Source organism: Oratosquilla oratoria, chromosome 33 (genome assembly GCF_046742065.1).
Source record: "Oratosquilla oratoria isolate Oo_2021 chromosome 33, ASM4674206v1, whole genome shotgun sequence".
In the NCBI taxonomy this organism is placed as follows: Eukaryota; Metazoa; Arthropoda; class Malacostraca; order Stomatopoda; family Squillidae; genus Oratosquilla; species Oratosquilla oratoria.
Window position 1 is genome coordinate 12,822,470 of NC_134809.1, and position 22,393 is coordinate 12,844,862.

The 22,393-nt window shown below is 40.7% G+C and overlaps 1 protein-coding gene across 4 annotated transcripts in view; it reads right to left on the reverse strand.

Moving 5' to 3' along the window:
* Nucleotides 1-1,311: 1,311 nt before the first annotated feature.
* The window catches only part of LOC143017760 (uncharacterized), a 49,304-nt gene continuing 28,222 nt past the window's right edge, over nucleotides 1,312-22,393 (reverse strand). For 2 of the 4 annotated variants that reach the window (XM_076172622.1, XM_076172620.1), the window contains 4 exons: nucleotides 21,616-21,815; nucleotides 19,648-19,788; nucleotides 15,600-15,752; nucleotides 1,312-11,553 (listed from right to left, as the gene is read on the reverse strand). In XM_076172622.1, coding sequence (XP_076028737.1) covers nucleotides 11,425-11,553; nucleotides 15,600-15,752; nucleotides 19,648-19,788; nucleotides 21,616-21,815 — 623 coding nt within the window. In that variant the 3' untranslated portion in view covers nucleotides 1,312-11,424. Of the gene's footprint in view, nucleotides 11,554-13,966; nucleotides 15,287-15,599; nucleotides 15,753-19,647; nucleotides 19,789-21,615; nucleotides 21,816-22,393 lie in introns of those variants that run through there. The other 2 variants (XM_076172621.1, XM_076172624.1) reach the window with 2 other exon arrangements.

Sequence of the window (22,393 nt, forward strand, 5' to 3'; positions counted from 1 at the left end):
GGCGATTGGACGGGAACCCGGAGGACACGCAGGTAAGCAGGTGAACGTAGGCAGGGTCCGCTTGTGCTGCGGCCCGGAGTTCCTGGAGTGCCCTGTTGGCGTCGGGCGACGGGCCGTCCTCGCGGGCGCCTGCGCTGCTGGCGACAACGCTCCTGACATGCGCGGCGTCCTTGTCGCAGTCGGTCTCGTCCTCCGGCGTGGAGCGGGAGACCGGGGCTACTGAGAGGGCGTCGGGTATGCAGAGCTGCTTTCCTGCGCACCATTTCGCCGTGAAGACGAAGGGCGAGAGCCTCTCCTTGAGCCGCTGTAGGCCGGGGGTTCTCGACGGCGTCGAGGGTGTATGAGTTGAGGATGGGGATGAGCGGACGATGGTCCGTCAGCAACGTGAAGTGGGGCACTCCAAACAGATACAGTTTGCATTTGGATGTGGCCCACGTGACAGCAAGCATCTCCAGTTCAATCGTGGCGTAGCGGGTTTCGGCGTCCGTCAGGAACCGCGAGCCACACTGGACGAGACGCAGGTGTCCCTGGCCGTGATCCTGGAGGAGAGCGTACCCGATGCCGTGAAGGCGCGAGGGATCTATCTGCAGTACCACCGGCAAGGCGGGGTCGAAGGGCGCCAGCACGGGCGGTGACGACAGAGCTCGCTTGACGTCGGCGAAAGCCTTGTCGTGATCCGGGGTCCAGGTGAATACGAACTTCGCCTACCGAGTGGTAGAATCTGGTGGCGCAATCGGCGCCACCTCCGTCCGATGGCACCGCCCCCCGACGCCTCCGCCACCGTCGGGCGCGGACCCCCCTGCCCCTCGCCGCTCGCGGGCGCTCTTGCCCCCCGCGTCGCCTCTGCGAGCGCGGTGGGGGAGGTGTGGTATAGTGTACTGGGCATAGGACTAATGTGAACTAGTGCAAGGGTGGTGTACGACTCGCAGACGCCTCCCACTACAAGGACCCCTTTCATACTTTTAACAAAGTCCCCTGTATGTATGTGTGCCTACAGCACCTAACATCTTCGCCCACGGGCAGTCGTTCTTTAGATTCCTTGGGTACTTGACGTGGCCCCTCTGTACGCATAACCTACCGATTAATGAACACACAATGGAAATAAGCATACATGCTTTTTGTGTTATCCTCGGCAATTTGCATTTATTATTCCGAACTATGTGGTCTTGTCATTATTTGCACTTCATGTACATTGATTCATTGCCAAATAAAGTCTATCTATCTAACTATACAACCTGTTTCACTGCCGCCCTTGCAACATGCTTGCAAAGAGATATGAATAGGTTTTAATGGTGAATGATTAAAAGAAAATTCAGATGAATCTATATATTTTTCTCTTTATTGTACATTTCACTTAATCAGCAATATTATTAGTGTTTACATTATGGGATACAAATAGAATATACTACTAAGTGAAAATTACAAAATTCCTTTAATCTAAAGCCATTTAAATTTGAGTGACCCATTCCCATTTCATCTTAATTAGTTGCTCTTACCTCACAATTACTCATGCCTTCCATATCACTTGTACTAATCTAATTGGTTTATTAGTGCACTTACAAATTAGCGATGCACTAACACTTGTTGCTTCTTTCAATACTGTCACGTTTATCTGTTGATGATGATGATGTTTACTCACAATCAATAACTTTGAACCACTTTTGTTTTCACTATGCACATATAACATTTATTGGTGAATATTTACTATATTTTCATGGATAAAAACATCTTCCATTCTAAAAGTAAATAATTTATACAAAAAAGACCAAATAATCTGTAAGGAGTCTTGTATTTATGCCATGGAAACAAGAGTGGTCCAAGCTTTCTGATTGCAACTATGCAACAATACTTCATGTTCCATTCCTATCATTGGAGGGCACAGAAGATATTATTGACATTGTGTTTTTCTCTGTTACTTTAAAGCTAGTATCTACATTTCTGTAATTACTATCACTGAACATGTAAAGGTTATTCTTGTGAAATCATACTGTAAATATTCCCACCATTTATAATACAGTAGTTAGTAACCACCCAAATGCCTCACGTTTAGGCTCCATATGTTTGTTGAACACACGAAAAGGTTCGTAAACTGGATTCCAGACTTCATCTGTATCACAAAGATATTTATGGTCACAAAAAAAATTGGTGCAATAATGTTTTGCTTGAATACAGGGTAGAATATTTCAGTGGTATATGTATATATATACTATCACTTATACATAAAATGTTTTTTGTTGAGATATACAAGAATAGCTACCATAAAAACAACCACACTGTAATCTTTTACTTCATCATATTCATTAAACATAGTTCATCTCTTTAATTTTACTGAAAATATCTAGTAAACTATTGTTACGAAATAAAGAAAACCAACTTTGGCATCAATTATATTAATGACAATAGTCATTCTCAGTAGAATTAAAATCAAAACAACCAAAATGATTACTACTAAACTTCTTTATTGTTTGTTTACTTTAACCAAAAATCTCAACTAAGTCTTACACTTTCACCCCTTTTCTGTCCACAATAAGTACAGCTGCAATTTCCTGATTACCGTTTTCTGGCTCATTCATTAAGCTACTTTAGACATACAATTCACCCATCTATGCGTAAGTAATTTTTCCTGAATTAATATTGGTTCATAGATAAGGCAATACCAACGTCTTACAATGAGGACAGCATTCACAGCCAAATCATGCATACAATCAGCTGTGATATAGACACAAAGCATAACTAATGATTAAATTCTGATTTCATAATATAAACACATACATATTCTATATGTCAGAGTAACATATTTGTTTCTAAAAGTCAACACAACTCTTACATAGTGTGTATGCATACACAATGCAAAGGAACCATTGCAAAAGTAAGTGACAGGCAGGTTAGATGCAAGAGTGCATATAGCACAACTTTTGTAGGTAGCAGGCTGAAAAAAGCATAGGTAACATAAGTCTTGCGCTCCAGTCATGCTATGACCGCCTTTACATTAGTCTTTATTTACCTTTTATATTCATCTCCTTTGATGTTTGACATTTGTGTATTACTCATTCCTTGTGCTTCATTTACATTGCAAAAACATTTACTCAACCCAGTTTGAATTAACTTGGTAAATAGGCTCTACCCACTTTACCCTATCTTAATCCATGTGTTTTGGTAGAGGGTGAGGACAGGTACTTGGCTAGATCTCCATAACATCCACCTGTCTACCAAATACATTCAATAGAATGGAGCTTGGGAGGTAAAACCTGCATATTGGGTAATATTAATAAAAAAAATTATATATATATATATATATATAAACTTGATTATTCTAAATGCCTATAAGAACTCAAAAGTATAGTTTACTATAGTTTTCATTACAAATCAACAGCTTTATAAAGTTGACATATTCAAAAGTTCTGGCAAGAAATATCCCCATCAATCTTCATATATGTACCTGGAGACATTTCCTATCATAATAAACTTACTATTTTTACGGTCCTTACACACTATCTTATCATACCTGTTACATTCCAGTCTCTCCCAAATTACTGAATATCTTAACCACTTCGGTACGATGACGTCTATGTGGGCATCATGAGGCAGGAGTGGGTAAACAAGGATCCACGTGTCGGCATCTTGATTATATATATATTTTTGTAGTGATACATGAGACATCCCCCAGATTCTGTGAGCTGCTTTAATCATGTTTTCTGTGTTTACTATTACTCAGAGTAAGTGAGAACAAGTAATACAGCAGTGACTTTGTATTTTATAATGCGAGTAGTGTGTTGCATCGTACATATGGCAACTGATGCTGTGCGTGTGAATTTTACTCATACTGAAGTGGTTAAAAAGAATATTGCAGAGTTACTTAGGCGATATATTATCATTATTTCCCTCTGCTTTACCAAATCTAGATCTGGGCTATACAATAAAGCAATCTGCTGTATTGCCCAATGACTTCTATTTTCTGTATTCATCACGGTCAGATCAAAGGTACTGCATTCAAAATCTAAACATATACGATGTTACCCAAACAAGTTTGAAAGAGCTATGGTCTTTTAGTTTATGGTAGAAGAGCTATCCTAAGAGAAAGTGTGGTACTCTTTCACCACGACATCTTACAGTTCATCTGTACTGTGTTCTATCAAACTGTATTGCTGTTCATGTGGCATAACCATGGAATATGTGAAATATCCATGAATTCCAATATGATTCGAGTCATTGCATGACAAAACTAAAGTCATCACACACCCTTAATGTTACATCCAGGGTTAGTTATATCTGGTAAAATGGTTAAATACATTTCTGGGGTGTGTAGTATGATAAAGTTCAATCATGCAATGACTTTATATACATATATAAAGAGTCCTTGGACTAATGATGGGTACCTGCATATGGTGGCCCTATAAGATGGACAGCAAAGCTGCCCATTTTCAAAACCCATTAAACCCTTTCACCTCCATTAGGAGGTAGCCCTCTGGGGCTCACACTCAGCCTCCAAATTGGACCCAAGAGTTCTCTCTATGAACTTCAACTGTATTTCTTATATTTTTCAACATATGGAGAGCTAAAAATCAGTACCTGCTCCCCTTCCTTTCCCATTTTCACCCACTGACATGGAAACAGTCACACACCCCAGAGTTTTGGACAATTGGAACAAACTGGATAATGAAATAGTATGCACAAAAACCATTCATGAGTTTAAAAGCAAACTAGACACTGCAAGATACAATGGCGGGACACCACGAGCATAGCTCTCCTTCCCGCAAAATACAACTAGGTAAATACACCATTATAACAGAAAATCATCTGAAGTTTCTTCCCGGAGAGATCTGTGGGGAGACACAAGGACCTTTGCCAGTCACTGTGGGGTTATAGTTTCCGCTTAGGAAAACTCGAGGCAAAAGTTAATTAGAATTAATCATAAAGAGCCATATCTACTTCTAAGTTTTATATATTAATCTTTTCAGCATGGTGATGCCTATTTCAGATTTTCTAGCTTATACTGGATGATCTTATTCATCTGAGGGGTTTTTGTTCTTATGAAGAGATTAAAGATCTCCAAAATACTTCGATAACATTAGATGTCAATTCATCTGCAACTCAATCAGACACCTATTGTATTGCCTTCTCCAAAAATCTAGGCATATGTGCAATACAACAACAAAATCTTACAAATGTTTTGGTCCAAAATAAAAAATTCTAAATACACGATGATTAATGATGCACACACACACAAATACACATACACAGACACACATATATGCACACACACCAATATCTAATTAATTATTGTACACTTCAAAGCTTGCATGAACTGTGAATAGAAGACAAAGAAGGATTATTTATTTTGATTCTAGAGGAACTGTAATTTGTTCACTTTGGGTGGCAGGTCTCTTGCAAAGGAACCAGGATAACAGATCGATTCATTTTGTTGAGAATAAGAAAACAGTCATAGACAGAAATATAATGATAATAATTGTTACAGAAAGAAATACTGGACTTTTGTCTGTATTGTATTTGTGTGGAACCGTTTCCATGTCACTAGCTGAAGGTAATTGGAAGTGGGGACCAGTTACTTGTTAAGTCTCCTTATTTGGAAAGGTGGAGGAAATACAACTAATATTGAGAAAAAGATTGGGTCCACTTCCAGATGTGGATGAAGATGATAGATTTTGAAAACGGACAGTAGGAAGAGGATTCTTTCCGCCATCTATTTTGCAAGACCACCACAAACAGGCACCCATCGTTGGTCACAAAGTATAACAACAAAGGTATTAGCTGAGCATTCACGAGTTACTGTATATACCCAAATAACAGTAGTTTTTTTTAGTCCATTTTTTAAAGCTAAATTCAAGGGGTCGATTTTTATGCAGATACTACTTTTTCAGGGACGAAATTCACGTGTACTCTGGGTCAAAACTTTAATTAGCAAAAGCCTTATTTATGTATAAACATTACAGAACAAAAATACAAAGATTAATGGCAACTTATGTATGACTGTATACATCAAAATGCATGTCCTGTTAAAAAACTCACTGATGAATCATTACCATGGCCAATTTGCTATTATAAATATTTAGCCTTGCTTCACAGCCTTAGCATATATAGTGTATAAGTGCTTACCAATATTTTCCAAAATCCACTCTCAACAATAATGGAAGTAAGTCTACACTTTGGCTGCCAGAAATTGTAGGTCAAGTTGTACATGTAATGGTATGCTACCTGCACATATGTTAAGACAGACATAAAAATGTAGGGTCAACTTTTATGCATGAAAAATTCTGGATTTTCTAGCCACAAATTAGGGGGTCGACTTTTAACCAAGATCATATATTACTTGGGGACTTCTAACGGGTATTTGCATGTGTTAGTCTGGCAAAATAGATATTAAAGCTGTCCATTTTCAAAACCTGACAGTCAACCCTATCCCCTCCATCAGGATGTAGAACTCTGAGAGGCTCGCACTGTTTCTCCAGATTTGGTCCAAGATTTTATTCTTTATCACCTTCAAATGTATTTCTCACACCTTTTCACACATGGAGAGTTGACAACTGGCGACTGATCCCCTTCTATCGAGATAAACACCACAAGTGAGGACGGAGCCTTTATTGTATTAGTACGACATTTCGCTTGTTACATCTTTTCCAAGTTGTCACTGTCGTTCCCTAGACTGTCTGTCCGAGCAGTCCCGTCTCCCCAAGGAATGCCACAGCCAAAATGGGGTTTTCTCACAAATCCTTTGTGGAGTGTATGTTGTGTTGTTGGTGTGCGTGTGTGTGTATAATGCAGTCTTCCATGATGTGTTGAATGGTATGGGGTAAAGTGTTACATCCTGGGCATTTGTCCACAATGCAGTCATCCAGTCTCTTCTGGTAGCTTAGAAGGGCTGGGTGGTGGCTTTTTCAAGTACTTTAAAATGCTGCTACAAGTGAATGTCGTACATACATATACCAAAGGTTTTTTTCCCCTTACACTGGGGGTAGCCAAAAAGAAAAAGGCATAGAAATCATTCCCACAAATACAATAAGGGCTCCGTCCCAACTTGTGGTGTTTATTTCAATAGACTTGTCGGCAACTACCACTTTCATACAAAATGATCCCCTTCTCCTAGCACTTTCATCTCCTGACACAGAAACAGTCATGCACTGGTACAGTACAGACAAGAGTCAAGAGCTCCTTCCCACAAAGATCTGTGGGAGAGCCTGAGGATTGTTGCCAGCCACTATGGGGCTGTGGACTTTCCACTTAGTGAAGCTCAAGGTAACATACATACATATACCAATGGCTTTTTTCCCCCGTTACAAAGGAGGTAGCCAAAGTCAAAAGCATGAATCCACTCCAGCCCATTTCATCCCCACATACTCCACTCCCATTCACCATGGAACACAAGACATCAAGAAAGAAAAAATAACTCCAGACTCTGTGACAACATGATAATTGAAGCATGAATAAAGGAGTGAAGGTCTGTCTTATTGACTACAATCTTGACAGGCCTTAATGACTGAATCAATCTACAGCTTCTGATCTTAACTTCAATATACCCATGATCCTGTGGAATCTGGCCTTGCCTTGGCTTGTAGGGTAACCACTCAAAGAGGAGACGATTGTGTCTGAAGATGTGCACCTGCCAGCAGGGCACCAACTCTGGAAACTAGGAGGAAACACCTCCAGAAAACAGCACAATGCAGAAAGGAATCTCACTGTTCGCTCTTCACCCAAATACATACCACCATCCTAACATTTATCTGGAGGTGCAGCCTCCAGTCGCTTATTAAGTGAAGTGGCCTTGCTGTGGCCTTGCTGTGTCTTGCTGCATTGTGTCTGACACAGGGCAGTGAGCAGGAGATGGAGGTACGATGAAAGGGAGGAGGTACGATGAAAGAGAGGAAAGGGTGGTGGATGGGAGTGAAATACGTGGGATTGGGTGCGTGTTTTTTGACTTGGCTACCTCCCTTGTAAGGGGGAAAAAGCTCTATGTATACAGATAGATCATGAACATTTCACCAGCACTTCTATTCCCGTCTCAGATAGGGTTTTGCATAACACTTTTTGAATCAGGGAATTTAATGCAGTGTCCTTCGTATGAACTCGATGGCAGGTAGACATAATCCCCCTCCATTCTGACCTCTGCCCCAAGTAAGAATTCTCTACCCCGTCCACCCAGCATCCTGATATTGATGTGAAACTGTCTCTATATCACTAACTGATAGTGGTAGGAGGGAGGAGAACACCTACCGGTTGTCAGCTCTCTATGTGTGGCGAACCTTAAGAAATACAGTTGAAGATGAGCGTGAGAGTGAGAGAGAGAGAGAGAGAAGAGAGAGAGGGGAGAAGAGAGAGTAAGAGATAGAGAAAAGAGAGAGATAGAGAGAGGGAGAGGAGACAAAAAGATAGAGAAGAGAGAGATTGAGAGAAGAGAGAGAGAAAGAGAGAGAGGAGAGAAGAGAGAGAAAGAGAAAGGAGAGAAGATAGACAGAGAGAGAGAAAAAGAGAAAGAGAGAGAGAGAGAGAGGAGGGAAAGTGTCTTGGGCCCAGCCTGGAGACTCAGATCAGCTGTACCTCCTGATGGTGGTGTTGGGACGGGAGGTGTTGAAAATGGGTTACTTTGTTGTCCATTTCGCAAGACCACCACATCCAGGTACCTGTCACTGGTCCCAATGTCAGGTCTTGCTGTGGTGCCCTGTCGTTCTCATCATTTCTGACCCAGACAGTGGGCAGGTTGTAGGGAGAGCCTTTCACTCACAAGGAGCCAAGATAACAGGGAAAAGAAATGGGTGTTGGATGGTTGAGTGCACGCATTAGCTGACCAATGCCCTTAGTTAACCACTCCAGTACTATGATGCCTATGTAGGCATCATGAGGCACAAGTAGGTACACGAGGCTGCCGCCATAGACATCTTGATTATATGTATATATTTTTATGTAGTTGTACATAAATTACCCCCAGATTCTGTGAACTGGTTTGATCACATTTTCTGTATTTATTATTAGTTGGAGTAAAAGAGAATGAGTAATACAGTCGTGACTTTATATTTTATAATGTGAGTGGTGTGATGAATCATACATATGGCAGACAATACTGTGCATGAGAATTTGATTCATACTAAAGTGATTTAAGGGTAACAGCCTTTTGGCATACATATGTATGAATGTATGTATGCATTTACATAAACACACACACACATACAAGCTGCAACAATATATGAATTCAAAGTGAAGTATGATAATCAATTGGGTAATAAGAGACAGAATCTCATAAGCATAGCTCCTTTCCTGTATATATAAATTCAGTAAATATGCCAGGAACCTTTTTGCAGTTAGGGAATAACTGGTACAGGTTGCTGTGCAATGTACTTCAGAAACTAATTTTGGGCTTCTATTGTACCTAGGGTTTGCTATGCTACAGGCACCCCAACCTAGATCTGTATCCAATCATAGCTACCCCAGTTAAAATTTCCTGGTACCAACACTGAACTTTCCTCCTTGTGCAAGGGTTGGTGCTGTTTGTAGTATTGAAAGATCGTCTTGTAAATTATTATATTTGGCCTACAGAGCTAAGAGTTTATATGCCAAGCAGGTCATTTGTGTAAATGAAGCAAGCTTGCATTTAGTCAATCCCAACACCAAATACACAATAAACAAATTTGTTATTATTCTGCTAATCCAAGTAACAAAAAGGCTCTGTTTACATATACTTACTATAATATTAAGTATTTAGAAATAAAACGGAGAAAAACCACAAAAACTAATCAAAATATAATACATTCGTATATATGATAAATATTTGGGGGAAATTATACATATGAACACAATTTGATGACAATGCACCAATGCACACTGCCTTGAATGTGAGACAGTTTCTGACCAATAACGGCATGACCCCACTTACCCACCCACAGTCTCACTCCCTAAAACAAAACTTTTTTTTGTTCCTCTGGTTGAGGAAAGTCCTCAAAAGAAAAAGTTTCCAGATGTGGAAGAGGTTAAGAAGAAATGCTGGAGTCATTAAAAGGCATCACTATGCAAGAGATCCAGGACTGCTTCGGACAGTGGAAAACACATCTGAATCAGTGCAATGCTTCAAATAGAGAATATTTTGAAGGCAATAAAAGAGTAAACATGTAAAAATAAGAGTAAAATAATATCACATAATTCTTTTTTTGTTTTTTGTTTTTTCTGATGGGAGGTTATCTCTCATGTGTATGTGTGTTGTGTGTGTATGGGTGGGAGTGGATTTTATGCTTTTGTTTTTTGGCTACCTCCCTTGTAAGAGGGGAAAAAAAGCCTTTGGTATATGTATGTATGTATTACTAATATATAATTTCTCTCTTCATATCATGAGGACAGCCTTTCATTAGTCCTTGAGATGTGAGACGAAAGGAACATTTTCACTTTGTTGAGCCTGAAGACTCGATTCCAACATATGCTAATGTGACAGCTGAATTGAAAATCACCAGCAATCTCCTGAACATATTTGTAATTCAGAACAAATGTTTTTGAATGCATGACTCATATTTTTTCCTCAGTTACTGTAATTTTTCAGGGAGTGAAATGGGTCTTTGCCTTCTGACTTGGCTACCTCCCATATACAGGGGAAAAAAAGCTCTTGGAATATAGATAGAAATTCTCCCAATTCATCATCAACTTCCTGAATGATCAATAAATGTGCATAATCATAAATATGGTCATACATAATATTTGAACTTAAAAAGAGAGAGAAAGAGAGAGAGAGAGATTTTTACACCTCAGATTTAACAACTATAACTCTTGGTACTATCCTTGGATTGAAATAAACAAATCCAAGCCAGAACATTGTAGAAAACAGGTGTATAAATCTGTGCTATTAAAACACTATTTTTCTGCAAACGAGATTTGCTTCCTATTCCCATGTGAGCTGTAACCAGAATGTTTCTGTACTCATCATAATTATATTAATTCTGAACACTTATGTCAACCAAAAACCTTCAGAAAACTTTAAGCATACGAGTTTCCAATACCTCAGAAACTTGTCCAGTCTCTTAATCAAAATCAGAGTCCAGGACTTCGTGTACATACACACAAAGCCACTGCACTAAACATGTGTATAGAAATCATGCTACTTAGCATTCATTCAGCTGCACTAAAATCTTTCTCCTTATTCATCCATAAGCAATCAGCATAAGGTACATATACACACACTTTTTTGTCTACTCTCAGCCATGTTCTTTATGAAGGTGTTCATAGATTTACATACACATACATATGCTTACACATACACAATTTATGCATAAATACAAACTACAAATAAATATGTAACAATACATTCCCCCTATGAACTTCATGAATAATGAGAATAACTTCTGAAAAAGTCTGACTAAAGGTAACTTTTCTCTCCTTGTTGGAGAATCTCATAATAGCATTTCCGTAAAATCCTACTTTTTCAAAAGCAAAAATTTAAAGCGTGTTGAAGACCACAAGATCAGCAATGACCTTGGCAACATCACCATCGTACTTGCGGAGAAGGCGTTGATTGACGTGCAGGTTAGTGAATCCCATCGAGACTAACTGCTGCAGAGGATCTGTCTGTAAAAGACAAACTGGGATTAGGACAATATTCAACCATACAGTAAACCCTCGATATAACAGACGATATGGGAACAGGTCTGTCGTTATATCCAAAGATCCGTTATAAGCAAGGACCCGTTATATCAGATGGAAATACCTGACAGATCTGTTATATCCGGTAGCTTGTCCAATATTAGAAATTACAGTAAACCCTCTATATAACTGACAATATGGGGATGTATATATCATTATATCCAAAGATCTGTTATAACCAAGGATCTTTCGCTATAACGGATGAAAATCCGTTATAGTAAGGCTTTGTCCGGTCAGATATTTTTTTCCATTATATCCAGAACAGAGGGAGTAATTGGTGAGGAACAGTGAGGATTTAGGACGGGTAGAGGTTGTGTAGATCAGATTTTTGTGGTAAGACAGATATGTGAGAAAGCTATAGGAAAGGGGAAGGATGTTTTTTTGGCTTTTATGGATCTGGGAAAGGCTTACGATAAGGTTGACAGAAAGGCACTGTGGGAGGTTTTGCGGATATACAGGAGTAGTAGAGCTTGTGTCAGGATTAGAAATGGAGAGAGTGAGTGGTTCGAGGTAAAGGTGGGACTTCGTCAGGGATGCGTTATGTCGCCCTGGTTGTTCAACTTGTACATGGATGGGGTAGTGCAAGAGGTAAATGCAAGGGTGGTGGGTCAGGGATTGGAGTTGGTTAACCTCTTTACTCCGGGGCACATTGCACGTCTGGCAGCATTAGCTGCCCCACATGCGATGTTGCGTCATAATAATCACATTATAAAAAATAAAGTCAGTGCTCAATCATTCGTTCTCTTTTACCTGTGAATTTTGATAACCATAGAAAATATGATGAAGCCAGTTTAGAGAGAATGGAGGTTACATAGGTACGACTACAATAAATATAATCAAGACACCGATGTCGGCATCATCGTGTACCCACTTGCTCCTCATGACGCCCATGTAGGCATCACCGTATGGAAGTGGTTAAAGAAAATGGGAGAAAAGTGGGAGGTGAGCCAGCTGTTGTTTGCAGATGACACTGCACTTGTGGCAGGATCGGAGGAGGGATTGAGGAAGTTGGTGACAGAGTTTGGGAGAGTGTGTGATAGAAGAAAGCTAAAGATAAATGTGGGTAAAAGTAAGGTGATGAGATGTACAAGGGGTGAAAGTGGCAGCAGACTGGAAGTGAGCACTAAGGGAGAGCGACTGGAGGAAGTGGATAGTTTTAGATACTTGGGTGCAAATGTGGCAGGAAAAGGCGGAGTGGAGGTGGAGGTAGAATGTAGATTGAGAGAAGCGAGTAAATGCCTTGGTGGATTAAAAAGTGTAATGAGCAATAAACATTTGGGAATGGATGCGAAGAGGAGACTGTATGAAGGAGTGATTGTGCCAACAGCACTGTATGGGGCAGAAACATGGAACATAAGAGAGGAAGAGAGAAGGAGTTTGAATGTGTTTGAGATGAGGTGTCTGAGAAGTATGATGGGGGTTACTAGGCTAGATAGAGTGAGAAGTGAGGAGGTGAGGAGGAGAACAGGGGTGGAAAGGGAGCTGGGAGATAGGGTTGATGAAAGAGTATTAGGATGGTTTGGACACATGGAAAGAATGAGTGAAGAAAGACTAGTTAAAGAGGTATGGAAGGCAGATGCGGAGGGAGTGAACATGAGGGGACGTCCTAGGATGAGGTGGATGGATGAGGCGAAGGGGGCTTTGGGGAAGAGGGGAATGTCTGTTGAGGAAGGACGGGAGAGGACAGAAGACAGGGGTGAATGGAGAATGGATGATGTTGTGATGCGTGAGGTGGAATGGGCAGGGGGATGGGGTTGAGGTAGTATGTGTGAGCAAAATTTGACGCAGCCCGAAGGGATTTCTCCCCGTCTTCTCCTTCTATGCATGGGGGGATGGAGAGGGGGGGTCGCCGATTTAATAAAGCGGCCTTGCTGTGGTTGTGCTGTGTCTTGCGACACTGCTTCTGACCCAGGGCAGTGGACAAGGTGCAAGGATGACCCGTCATCTGGGGATGCTAAGATGAGAGGGAGGGTGGAGGGGTGTGGAGTGTATTCAGGGATGGAATGGGTGGGAATGATTTTATGCCTTTTCCTTTTTGGCTACCTCCCTTGTAAGGGGGAAAAAGCCTTGGTATATGTTTGTATGTATGTATATATATATATATGCTAATAAGAACACAGGTACATGTGTTCACTTATGCAAAATAGAGGCTTCGTTAGTTTCTTTTTCCAAGTGGTCTACTTTGCATATATATATATATATGTGTGTGTGTGTGTGTAGTATTGAAAATGACAGCATTCTGACAGTTGAGTTGATAATCTTCTTGTTTATATTGTCATGGTTGCCAACAAGGATAGAGTATTTTGGGGTTGAGCAAGCAAAGGAAAGTTCACCAAAAGCATCCATTTTAATAATCAACATTTCATTTACACAGAAACATCTTCATGAAAAATCTGAAAAATACAAATATGCAAACATACAAGTATGAACACAAAAATTAAAATGATTACAATGATGAACACAAAAATTAAAATGGTTACAATGATATAACATAACTAGGGAATAGTGCTTACAAAATGAAGAAATGACACTCAAGTGCATTCGAGCATGAACTTATATAGTGGAAGAGATCTGATAAACCTGGACCTAGCAGTCATCTGAGGGAGGGGATAGTGGAAGGAGTGTGCGAGTTGTGGAGGCAGCATGTCTGACAGGAGTATAAGGAAGGTGGAGGGGTAGGGTGAGAGGGGGATGAGGGTTGGTTCACCTAACACAATGGTAACAAAGGAATGGGAGGAGGGGGGTTGGGGGGTTGGCACATGAGAAATTTACCCTTGAATAAGCTAATGCTTGAAACCATATTAGATTGAATACTGATAATAGGATTTTTTTCTCTTATGTACATAGCTTCTAAAAGTTTAAGAATGTGTGGGTCTCCACTGCAAGCAATAATTTTTTGTCCTTAACCAAGCTCTCTGGGTTGGCGATATCACAATGGTAATTTTGTATGTGTTGTTTGATAGCCCTGTTTTGTGTCAGAATAATGTTGATTTCAATACTACTTGTATAAAAGAAAATCTGCTCCATATTTTTCTAATGTGTATATAAGGGAGGAGTGGGGGTGGAGGTAAAATGTAGACTGAGAGAAGTGAGTAAATGTCTTGGTGGATTAAAAAGTGTAATGAGAAATAGACATTTGGGAATGGATACTAAGAGGAGATTATATGAAGGAGTGATTGTGCCGACAGCACTGTACAGGGCAGAAACATGGAACATAAGAGAGGAAGAGAGAAGGAGTTTGAATGTGTTTGAGATGAAATGTCTGAGAAGTATGATAGGAGTTACTAGGCTAGATGGAGTGAGAAATGAGGAGGTGAGGAGGAGAACAGGGGTGGAAAGGGAGTTGGGAGATAGGGTTGATGAAAGAGTATTGGGATGGTTTGGACACATGGAAAGAATGAGTGAAGAAAGATTAGTAAAAGAGGTGTGGAGGGCAGAGGTGGAAGGAGTGAATATGATGGGGCATCCTAGGATGAGATGGATGGATGGGGTAAAAGGGGCATTACGAAGGAGAGGAATGTCTGGAGTCTGCAGTCTGGCTAGGTAGACTTTCCTTTCAGGGTTGAGAGGATTCAGATGGATGGATGTCAGGGGGCCTGGCATGGAGCAATGTCTTTCAATTTGAGATGGCTGACAGGGATGTCTGGTAGGGTGGTTGCTGGAATTTAATGTGTTCATGTCTGGGAGTTGTTCTAGTAGTTTGTTTCCTCTTTGATACATTATTTGTGTTTTCACCAAACTAGATGGTGTGCATTCATTTACTACATAACAAATAGGAAACCAATATACATAACTAAAACTGTAGTTCACATATCGCACTTTTCTACCACTATTAGTTTCAACATTTATCAAAGAACCTCATTCAAACATATGGGACAACTGTTACAATTTTTACTGATACTGGTCATGCAGGATAAAATATTTTATTTCTCTGACATTTCTATGACACAATACAGGAAGAATAACCATACTTCAGTGTAGAGATGTGGCTCTGTGATCATGGTGACCGGCTTAGCTGCTGCTCCTTGCTCGCTCTCTCCTCCCTCTGGTTTACCCTCCACTGGATCCGACTTCACGCAATGTTCTCCCGTGTCCTTGGGACTCTCCGTTGGTGAGAGCATTTCCTGTAAATCACAGAATTAGGAAAGGTAAAGAACGCCTTGATAGAGAGGACTTATTAAAGTGAGAGGGGGTCTCAGTTGGTGACGGCATTTCCTGTAAATCACAGAATTATGAAAGGTGAAGAATGCCTTGATAGAGACGACTTATTAAAGTGGGAGGGGGTCTCACTTGGGAAAAACTTGGAAACAAAGATTTCCCAACTTAGATATAGTGTAAGATCTGCCCAAGAAAATAATGCATTATTTTCAACATAAAGCATTATACAACCATCATATTGATTGGTCTAAGGCAACAATTTTAGCCAAAGGAAAAGCCTACAAGAAAGAAATATAATAGAATCCTGCTTAATATCAGGCACGTTTGATAAAAACATAAACTTAAGCTATGGTCATTTTAAATGTGATTAATTGGTAACCCAACTGGTCACCAAGATCTTTCTGCCAGATTGAGCCTTATGTGTTGGTCAGGTCAATAGAGGTAAGGTCTACCCCCCTTCTAGCATTGTACTCTCTCCCCCTTCCCTCCCATATGGTTGCCACCTGATACTTACATTTAAACACAACTCTGTACCTATGTCAGTCTGAAGATGTAATATACGAAAGTACTTACATACATATACCAAGGGAGGTCACCAAAAAGGGAAAGGCATAAAAACACTCCCACCCATTTCATCCCTAAATACACTCCACACCCCTCCCACCCTCCCTCTCATCTGAGCACCTCCTGGATGACGGGTCATCCCTACACCCTGCCCACCGCCCTGGGTCAGAAGCAGTGTCGCAAGACACAGTACATCCACAGCAAGGCCGCTTCATTTAATCGGCGACCCCCCCTTCTCCGTCCCCCTTTGCATATAAGGCGAGGACGGGGAGAAATCCCTTCGGGCTGCATCAAAATTTACTCACACATACTACCCCACCCCCCACCCCCCCGCCCATTCCTCCTCATGCAGTCACAACATCATCCATATACAACCACTCTCCACTCACCTCTGTCTTCTGTCCTCTCCCTTCCTTCCTAAACAGACATTCCCCTCTTCCCCAAAGCCCCCTTCACCCCATCCATCCACCTCATCCTAGGACATCCCGTCATGTTCACTCCCTCCACATCTGCCTTCCATACCTCTTTTACTAGTCTTTCTTCACTCATTCTTTCCATGTGTCCAAACCATCCTAATATTCTTTCATCAACCCTATCTCCCAAATCCTTTTTCACCCCTGTTCTCCTCCTCACCTCCTCATTTCTCACTCTATCCAGCCTAGTAACCCCCACCATACTTCTCAGACACCTCATCTCAAACACATTCAAACTCCTTCTCTCTTCTTCTCTTATGTCCCACGTTTCTGCCCCATACAGTGCTGTTGGCACAATCACTCCTTCATACAGTCTCCTCTTCGCATCCATTCCTAAATATCTATTCCTCATTACACTCTTTAAACCACCAAGGCATTTACTCGCTTCTCTCAATCTACATTCTACCTCCACCTTCACTCCACCTTTTTCTGCTACACTTGCACCCAAGTATCTAAAACTATCCACTTCCTCCAGTCACTCTCCCTTAATGTTCACTTCCAGTCTACTGCCACTTTCACCCCTTGTACATCTCATCACCTTACTTTTACCCACATTTATCTTTAGCTTTCTTCTATCACATACTCTCCCAAACTCTGCCACCAGCTTCCTCAATCCCTCCTCTGACCCTGCCACAAGCGCAGTGTCGCCCGCAAACAACAGCTGGCTCACCTCCCACTTTTCTCCATTTTCTTTAACCATCTCCAATCCCTGACCCACTACCCTAGCATTCACCTCTCGCACCACCCCATCCATGTATAAGTTGAACAGCCAGGGCGACATAACGCATCCTTGATGAAGTCCCACCTTTACTTCAAACCACTCACTCTCTCCATTTCTAATCCTGACACATGCTCTACTACTCTCATAAAAACTCTTGACAGCTCCCAAAAGCTTTCCTCCTATCCCATAAATCTGCATAACCTCCCACAGTGCCTTTCTGTCTACTCTATCATAAGCCTTTTCCAGATCCATAAAAGCCCAAAAAACATCCTTCCCCTTTCCTATAGCTTTCTCACATATCTGTCTTACCACAAAGATCTGATCTACACAACCTCTAGCTGTCCTAAATCCACAATGTTCCTCACCAATTACTCCTTCTGTTCCTCTCCTAATCCTCTCAATTAAGATCCTCCCATAAGCCTTCCCTACTACACTTAACAGGCTAATCCCTCTGAAACTACTACATTCACACTTGTCCCCTTTTCCCTTGTAAAGAGGAACTATACAGGCACTTCTCCAGTCCTCCGGTACTCTACCCTCTCTCCAGCAAACATTAAATAACCTCACCAACCAGTCCACCATCACTGAACCTCCCTTTTTCAGACATTCTGCATGGCATCCATCCAGACCAGGTGCCTTACCTGCTTTCATCATCTTTACAACTGCCTTCACCTCATCCTTCCTTATTTCTCCTCCATTCTCCTCACTCATCACTCTCATTTTCTTCGCATTTCCCACTGCAGCTATCTTTCCTTCCCTATCCTCCTTCACATTTAGCAACTCCCTAAAATATTCTGCCCATCTTCCCCTTACTGCCATCTCTTCCATTATCATCTCTCCATCTGTACCTTTTACCTTTTCTTCCCTACTTGATTCGCCTCCTCTTCCTCTACTTACTGTCTACAAATTTCCCTTTTTCTGTGGTTATTTTGCATTTATAAATATATATATATATATATATATATATATATATATATATATATATATTTATATATAAATATATATATATATATATATGCATACATATATGTATATATATATGTATGTATGTATGTATGTATGTATGATTCCAAGTTTGAATTAAATGATTTCCCCACATCAAATTCAGAGGGTAACACCAAAGCAATCACTTATGCAGATAACCTAACAATAATAACCCAGCAAAACAACTACAAACTGCCCAGGATGTAACACTTCACCCCATACCATACAACACATAATGGAAGACTGCATTATACACAATCATGCACGCAAACAACACAACATACACTCTATAAAGGATTTGAGGGAAAACCCAGTTTTGGCTGTAGCATTCCTTGGGGAGATGGGACTGCTCGGACAGTCTAGGGAACGACAACAACAATAACAACTACAAACCATGGGCAAAGACCACATAAACATATTTAGACAAACTAGAACAGTGGCTCAAGACAAAACAGAATGGAGGCTTTCTCACAGAAATCATCAGTGACATTGCTAATCCTAGGCAACCATGAATCAAAGAAGCATTCAGCAGTAAAACTGAGAGGCCAACTACTTCCACTGGACAAGCACTCTAAAATCCTAGTTCTCACTTTTGACACAAATCCTCCAGCCCACACATTTATGGTGAAAACCAACAAAAAAAATAAACATTGTAAGATCATTAGCAACCACAGGATTTAGTCAGCAAAAAGAAAATCTAATTACAGTTAACAGTTCATAAAAACAACTCTAACACCTCCCTGGCATGGTTTCTTACAATCAAGAAAACAAACATAGACACTCAACAAACTACACAACACAATGCATCAACGATAATAACATAATGCACTTAACTACCAGGAGGTGGAGGAGGACAAGAAGGAGGATGAAAAGGGGGAGGAAAGATGAGGAAAAGGTTGGGGAGGTTAATGAGGAGTAGATGATGGACACAGCACAAGAGAAGGAAAGGGCAGGAGATGAAAATAAGGAAGAACAAAAAGATGAAAAGTTCAGAGATTTATGTCTCATCTCCGAAGCTTCTGTAGACAGGATTAACACGTCAAGTCTAGACCTCAGCATTCAGAACAAAACTGAATCCATTTACAAATTAAGAAACAAACATCAACTTTCACTATTCACCTGATTAATTCTGCTGATGAAAGTGCAGGCTGTGTTCCAGGCCCCTCGTACAGAATCTTCTGGAATGTCCTGCACCAGTTCATCAGGTAAGGCACCTGTGGTGTAAGGTACTCTGGTGCTTGTGCTACTTGATCCCTTAACCTGCAGGAGTATGAGGTGCACGTTCTGTTTATACGGCATTAGCGAAGACCTAATTTCAATGGTTTGAATTCTAAAGATTTGACAGGGAAAAAATAAGCCATAAATGGATTAAAACTCAACATGAGATGTAGTATTATGTACTACAATGTATCAATGATGGAAACACTAACAGAACCTAAATTCAATCAACTTCTGTGTTGAAAAAATGTGCCACAAAAAAAATTAAAAATCCTATGTCAAAAACAACTAAATTTGAAGATCAGACACAAGTCACAGTAATCAAAATTGCAATAATTTCCCACAACAAAGTTTAAATGTTTTATATGACTTGAGAAATGCAATCTGATATTTATTACTTTTGATACATTATATACTGAAGGCCCTTTTATTATAAAGGGGGCTCCTGAGTCAAAGTACATACCTAGATGGAGCTGACTTATCCCCAATGCTTTACCACATAGTGTTACATCCTCCTCCTCATCCACATATACACAACACTAATACAGGAACCCAACCTAATGCCACAATCAATACCACCCACATTCAGGGCCGGATTTACATGTTGCGAGGCCTTGGGCCCTGAAAGTGTGCAGGGCCCTGTCAGGTTGACCCCCCCATAAAAATATTCCAGTTTTCATGAAACGTACTGTCAGCCATCTCGGAGTTTGTTTACAGTCACCATATTGCTCAGTGCTCGGTCACAGTCAGCTGATTACTCATTTTCTTTATGACAATACACAAAAAAAAGTCCTTATACTATTATAATGGAGTTGGTGTGGGGCCCCTAAATATGCGGGGGCCTGGGCCGCGGCTCTATTGGCCCTACCCTAGATCTGGCCATGCCCACATTTAACGAATGCACAACACTTACGGAAGACAACATGCAACACAAAGGAGTTGCACACCCTTCTCCAACAAAAGAAAAGAAGCTAAACATACACGAATAGAAACACAGCTAAAATAATCACGATCCAAAAGAAAACCACTTATACAACAAATATTAATACTTCTATATCACCCACCACATCAGCCCCCCAGGGCTACAATCTTTAACTCCAACCTCTCAATTCATTAATTTCTTAACTTTTTTTGGCCAATTAATTTCACCTTTCTGAGTTAGGTTAATTAATTATTTTTGTCTTGTACTCGCTTTCTATATCACAGATCTTGGTCTTAGGAGATGAGATTCCATTGGTCAGTATTGTGATGTTAAGTGAGAAGACCAGGGGTCCCCAAAATGGTCAATATTGAGCCCTGTGGATTGATATGACTATCCAAGGAGTTGATAAATGCCTGAGGGTCAAAAGGGAGTCTACAAATATCTTGCCCAACCTAACAATGCAGAAGGAATTGTTCCCAACCACTATCTCCTGCTCCACACACATCTTCAGCAATTCCTATCCACTTTTATTCCTTCCTGACATACCATATCTTCCAACTATACCACCAATTTTTTTTAATCATCAACTCACACATGGTAGTGGAGTGGTAGACATAGGAGAGACTTAAGAGGAAGAGCAGACACAAGGGACAATAAAAGTTAAAAATTGTATTAACATTCCATATTGTCTCAACACACACAAATAACCTCTTCATATCAGATAGTCACATTATTCTATGATTGTAAATCTGTATCCAAACATAAAAGGATATTGTGACTGGTCCAAAATGTTGCCACTAAATTACTGTCTAAACACACACAAATAACCTGTTTATACCATGCAAACCAGCCACAACTGATAATGAGCACCTATTTGTGGTGGTGTAACATTAAAAGGGTTATGATAGTATTTGTGTTGCTAAATAAACTGTAAAAGTGAAACTAACCACAGGTTGCTTCTCGCTGGTCATGCAACTGCTCCAGCCACTGTCCCCATCCATGGATACGCTAATGAGGGTTGGTGACGGGTTTTCTACGTCTCTACTGTTGGTCTCAGACTCTGACGAGTTGTTTATGGGAAGAGGCAGTTCAACTTTACAAAAATCTGGAGACTTTTCACAATGCTTTGATCTTCTTTTCATTGCTTCTGGATAAATACAAACAAAGAATATTACTAAATTTTTCCATTAGTGCACATTTCTGTTTTAGGCCACAAAATTCCTCTTAACAAGGGGTGTAGCTAAGTCAAAACACATATCTACATCACTGAACTGACACGTTTTACAGATTTTGTTTCTAACCCAGGGCAGTGGGCAAGATGCTGGGATGACCTGTCATCCAGGAGGAGCCAAGAAAAGAGGAAGGTAGGTGAATGGGAGTGGAGTATGTGGGGATGGATTGGGTGGGAGTGGATTTTATGCCTTTGTTTTTTTGGCTACCTACCAAAGGCTTTTTTTTTTCCCTTACAAGGAAGGTAGACAAAAGATAAAGGCATAGAAACCACTCCCACCCATTCCATCCCCACATACTCCATTCCCCTCCACCCTCTTCCCTCCCTCTTATCTTGGCACCTCCTGAATGACGGGTCATCCCTGCATCTTGCCCACTGCCCTGGGTGAGAAGCAGTGTCGCAAGACACAGCACACCCACAGCAAGACCACTTCATTAAATCGGTGACCTCCCCTCTCCATCCCCTCGTGCAGAAAAAGACAGGGAGAAATCCCT